We start from the raw sequence: 5,581 nt of genomic DNA, 5'->3' as shown, positions 1-5,581 counted from the left end.
TTTAGATTTACAAAGTCACAGCAGTGCTGTATAGTAGCGTGTCTCAGATCTACATGCAGTCAGTACAGGAGGAATCAGCAGTGGAAATCAGTGAGTTCCTGAGTGCACTATGCGACCATAAGTTCTCATGCCCAAGGAAAGGCAAAGTGCCCTGCTGGTGTCTCCCTGAAGGCTGTTAAATCCCGGTTTGAACTGAGGGCTGTGCTTGTTTTGCATTGTGTAACCAATATTGGCTAACTTTTCTTCACATATTGATGAACAAAACTGCTAGAACCTGAAGTTTGATACAAGGCGAGCGATTCTTTCTTTAACATCAGTGTGGCATCTGCAAATTTGTGGGAAATTTGTAGGCTGGTACTTTATATCAATTGTGTTGTACAGGTAGTGAAAAAGTGATAAAGCAGTGTTCACTGCTTTAACACTGTATGCTTTGTACAGTTTGTTTTTCCTCCCCCTTAAAGTACAATAGTCAAGCAGTGTCATACTTGGTACATGCATGAATCAAGCGCTGTGCACAGTTAGTAATTGCTTTGTTGTTTTTTTTGTTTGCTTCTTTTCTAGGTTTCTTGGTGTGACGCAGTTTTCTCCTACTCATGCCAGAAAAGCCTTTCCTTGCTTTGACGAGCCCATCTACAAGGCCACTTTCAAAATCAGCATCAGGCATCAAGCAACTTACTTATCTTTGTCCAACATGCCAGTTGAAACTTCTGTTTTTGAAGAAGATGGATGGGTCACAGATCACTTTTCACAGACCCCTCTCATGTCCACGTATTACCTAGCCTGGGCAGTGTGCAATTTTACATACCGGGAAACTGTCACCAAGAGTGGAGTAGTTGTAAGTATTTCTAATGTTGAATCAAATACATTTTGTTGTTTTGAAAACTCTTACTTTTTATAAGGGATCATAACGTCACATACTTAAAGTATTTTCTTGTTTAGAATTCCAAAAATTTGCCAGTTTACTTAATGATAGCATGTATTGTTTGGGACGTTTTCTGAATGTCTGTCTAACATTTTTTGGTTGTCTGATGCTTTTTGTAACTGGTTAGTTTGGTAGGTTGTCTGATGAAATTTTAAGCTTTTAGACATGCCATTTCACTTCACTTTGGTTTTCTTGGGGAGTTTTCTCTTGTTTTTCCTGTAGCCTTTTCAACATCAGTGTTGATGAGACTATTTATTAAAAGAAAGCGGTAATACTAGCAGGTTTTCCAGTCTCTTTGCTTCAGTGCTGACATGTCCCTTGGTGTGCTGTGTGCTAGCTCAGGAGGCTGATAAAGTAATTTCTATCTTGGATCTCTTACTCAGGAGCAGGACTTTACAACCTATCAGCTTCCTATGGAGGTCCAGGTTGATGGAAACACTAACTTTCTGGAGCTGTCGTTTCCAAATATGGGATGGTTCCAGCAGTTACGCCATGAAAAAAAAAGAGAGAAAATCCTTTGTTTGTGTCAGTTTTGTTTTTGTTTACAAACATCAAGCTCAAAACTGTATAACAAGCCAAAACATACATGAGAAATGCTGTCTGCTTAATAGAATATTTCACAGCACTGTCATCTTGATTTTTCAGGTGAACATACAGAGAAACCTTCTTAGTTACTGTGAATAACAAAACAGAGGTAGTTTTGGAAGCAGATGGTTAGGCGTCAGTTTAAGCTGCGTGCCTGAACAAAGCGGGTATTTACGTTATACTTCTGAAAATGGTCTGTGACTTTGTGCTATAGCCTGGGGGCATGAGGAAGGACTTCCGTGGCTGATCAGGTCAGGAAGTGTCTCTGTAGGCACCAGCATTGAGCTGCTATAGAGGGAGCTGAACCCACCTTCTCTGAGCCTAGTGTATTCTTCTTTGCCTTCCTTATGCCAGCCTTCAGCTCTTTACATCTGTATGATCTGGCTGAAAGCTGACCTGCAAAAAAAAATTAAAATGTGTTAAGTTTTTGACAAAATCAGTTCTCTGATCTGGCTTTTTGCGTGACTGCCAGAGCCCTAGTACGTATTCAAGGCTGTGCTGGTGGAAGGTGGACCCAGGACAGCTCTCTGCATTGACATTGCTCATTTAGGCTATACTGAAGTGATCAGGAAGTAAGGCTTGGTTTTGTCACTGGAACAGCTGGGTAGGACACGGGGGGCCTTTCACTCCTTTACAGCCCTTTCATACTATAGCCAGCAGACTATGAGACTACACTCGGGCCACACGAAATGACAGGAGGAAGGATGGCTAGGAAGTGGTTCTCTCAGGTGCTTTAACCTGCGAGTGTAAGGATGTGGGAACTGCTGAGGCCATGCTTGCAGTCCTAGTAGTTATCTGCGATGGCTGAAAGCCTTTGGGTTTGTGGGTTGTTTTTTTTTGTGTTTTTTTCCTTTTTTTTTTTTTGTCTAGGTTGTTTCTCTGTCCGTTCAGTGAATTGAGGTTAGAAAAGGATCTCAACAAGTGCCAAGGCGAAGAAGTAAGGAGGGAGAAGTAGATGCCTGGTTCTTGGTGTTGCTACCAACAGGTTAATTATCTGTACAAGAGGGATTGCTCTTGGGACAAGGAATGGGTTGCCTCTGGCTGTTGTAATAGAATGGTTTGGGTTGGAAGGGACCTTAAAGATCACCTAGTTCCAACCCCCCTGCTATGGGCAGGGTCACCTTGAACTAGATCAGCCCCATCCAGCCTGGCCTTGAGCACTTCCAGGGAGGGGGCATCAACAACTTCTCTGGGCAACCTGTTCCAGTGTCTCACCACCCTTACAGTAAAATTTTTTTTTCCTAATATCTAATGTAAATCTCTTTCAGTCTAAAACCATTACATCTAGCCCTATCACTACATTTTATCTCCTGATAAAGAGGAGTGTTCACTGGCCTAGTAGAACAGGGTGAGATATCAGGCTATTTCTTACTCCCTATCAGCCAGTACTGAAGCAGACTTCTATCCAGGTAGGAGTTGATGATTTTCATTGTAATGTGCTCTGCTGCTGAAGGATTTAGTCTTAAGCTAGGAATGGCCTGGTATTTTTCAGCTTTAGAAAACACTGGTTACTTGAGGTTCTCCTTTAATGAGATGGAAGTTCTTGGTGTATACTCTACTAGGTAGGTCTCGTGTTCCTTGCGCTCTAATACAGCTTAACACTTGCAAGTTTATCCTGCATACTACTACCTTGTTAACTCACTTTGAAATGTCCTAGGCTCATCTGAGAAACAGCTGCAAGCAGTAGCTTCCAACATCAGTGTAAGCAAGTATGTGAAGCATGGGGGATAGACCTCAGGACCATCAGTTTAAAAGATACAGCCTACTTCTTCTTTAACTCAAGGAGAATTTCATTTTCTTGTAGTGTTTTTCAGAGCTTTTATGCTGTAGACTTTTGCTGCTTGAATGCTGTAGACTTTTGCTGCTTGAGTAGGTTTGATACCCTGAATAATTGATAACTTTCTGTTGTTCTCATGTTCTGGCAAAACTGTTCTCAAGAATTCAGGTTTAACAGGAATCCAAAGAGAAAATCCAAGTATTAATTTGTTAGGAATTTTTGGCTACTAGAACCTGATAATTATGCTTGAGCCTGTTGGTTTAGCACATGTAGGACATGCATGTGTATACTACACTGTCTTGACTGTACCACTATACAGAACTTTGCCAACAATTATATAAATTAGTAGGTAATTTTCACAAAGACTTGAAGACGAAAAGCCTATATAGATTAAGATAGATTCTTATCCTACAAAATTGTTCAGTTATTCTAGAGTTTTAGCTCTGGTTTTTGATAATGCCCCTATCACAGAGGTACATTTATGCCCAGGAATACCAAAATAACTTACACTGAGTTCTTGATTAAATGTGTCCTGCTATTTTTCAGTCCGTTTGTGATATGATCATCTTTAATCATTGTTTATTTTTGTTGAAAGAGTATTTTTTAAGGTACGAACTCATGGCAAACACTTCAGTTCAGAGCTGTGTTCATTCAGATGAATTGCTGACGTAATCGATCTTTTTGAGTCTTCTGTATTGCAATACTAGGAGTTCATGGAGACTACTGGATGAATTTGAAATTATTTGACTCCTGGCATATGCAGTTCTAAACTTCTTGGTTTCCTCTGAAGCTACTTTTTCACTAAAATTTCGTTGCTCCCATATCCATAGCAATGAACATAAACATATGATAAAAGTAAGTTTGCTTTTAAAAATGAATTAATGTTCAGTAAAAATTAACTGAACTTCCATATTGAAGTATCTTGATAGGCCATTTCTTGCACTGGGGAATCTTTCTTCAATTAATGCAATGTATATTTTACTTATTTTGTAGACATAGAGTAGACAACTAAAAGACACCAGCTTGCATATGCTTTTGCTTTTGTTTTGGCACTTTCATGAACCTGCCTTTGGTTCACAACACATTTTGGGGGTGGTGATGGTGCTGGCTGTCCTTTCAAATTTGGCAGCATGATGATGGTGAAAATCTCACCTTTCTTCCAGATGAACAGTCTTACTAAAGTGCTATGGTCAAGGGTAGATAAATTCCCCAGGGAATAGAATAAACAGTGAGATTTAAAGCAGATATGTTCCTCAAAAATGGTTGAGTGTTATCTGTTCAGTTTTTCTCAAAGAATGACATTGACCTCAAAATTAATTTTAACATAAGTGTGAGATTCAAATACAAATAAAGTTATAAATAGAAACTGACTTTTGGAAAGCTTAGGTAGCCAATCAAAATAGTAATTTTGATACATCCTATATAATTCTTGCAGGCTTGAAGATGTTCTGTATTTCATACACTAAAATTAATTTGGAAAGGGGAATTAAGACAAGCAGTGCTTTTCTGGGAGCACAGCTCAGTGGATGTGAATCATTAGCATTACTCTTTAGTCCATGTGAGTCTGATCAGAATCCCTTCCAGAGCAGGTAATTTAGAAGCAGAGTTGACTTTTTATATGCATTACAGATATATGATGTGGTTCAGATTAATTTGGGGTTACAGGAAATCACTGCGACTGCCTTTGCCTTTGGGCAGGGGCTTGATTCCTGTGGAAAGGACCGTGGTGCAGTCATCTGTGCTGCTGAGGATTAGGGAGCAGTGTAGTTCTGCCAGGGTGCTGTCTGCGGTAATGCTACAGCGAGGGAGGAGGGGTGCCCTTACGACAGGCTTAGCTGATCTTTGTGTGTCTCTAGCAGTTGTGCTAGAGGTAGCTGGTGAAAATCGTGGTGTCTGTGTACTGTCGTCTTTGCACAGTACAATAATCTAGAAAACTCCATTTACCTTCACATGCTTTCTTGCTTCTACTCCTGTGCTGTGTTTCCCAGTCATACCTCTTACGTGTGTTCTTTGTCAGTAATTCTTAAGAGCAAAATATTGCTGGCTGGATCGTAATGTCTGTCACGTCATCTCTGTGTCTCTTTCCTTCATTGTTATCTTTATCTGTGCTTTCAATCCACCAGGCCTTTTCCTACTATTGTTACTTTATTTTCCCCGGCTGGATTTATTCTGCGTGTACTTCATGTTTCGCTGTACTTCTGTTCTCTCTGTTTCTCATTCCTTTGTCAGGTGGACATGGAAACTCACCATATCCTGCATGCCTTGTTACTGTCCCATAAGTTCTTTTAATTTCTTTT

The 5,581-nt window shown here is 40.1% G+C and overlaps 1 protein-coding gene across 1 annotated transcript in view; it reads left to right on the top strand.

Moving 5' to 3' along the window:
• Positions 1–565: 565 nt before the first annotated feature.
• LOC104623321 (thyrotropin-releasing hormone-degrading ectoenzyme-like) overlaps positions 566–5,581 on the top strand; it is a 137,501-nt gene continuing 132,485 nt past the window's right edge. Inside the window, exon 1 of the mRNA XM_010290374.1 lies at positions 566–835. Within this exon, the coding sequence (XP_010288676.1) occupies positions 692–835 (144 nt within the window). The 5' untranslated portion in view covers positions 566–691. The remainder of the gene's footprint in view (positions 836–5,581) is intronic.

The sequence above is a fragment of the Phaethon lepturus genome, unplaced genomic scaffold (genome assembly GCF_000687285.1).
Source record: "Phaethon lepturus isolate BGI_N335 unplaced genomic scaffold, ASM68728v1 scaffold10307, whole genome shotgun sequence".
Classification (NCBI taxonomy): Eukaryota; Metazoa; Chordata; class Aves; order Phaethontiformes; family Phaethontidae; genus Phaethon; species Phaethon lepturus.
Note: the sequence above shows the minus strand (reverse complement) of the source record. Positions and strands in the feature narration are given on the sequence as shown.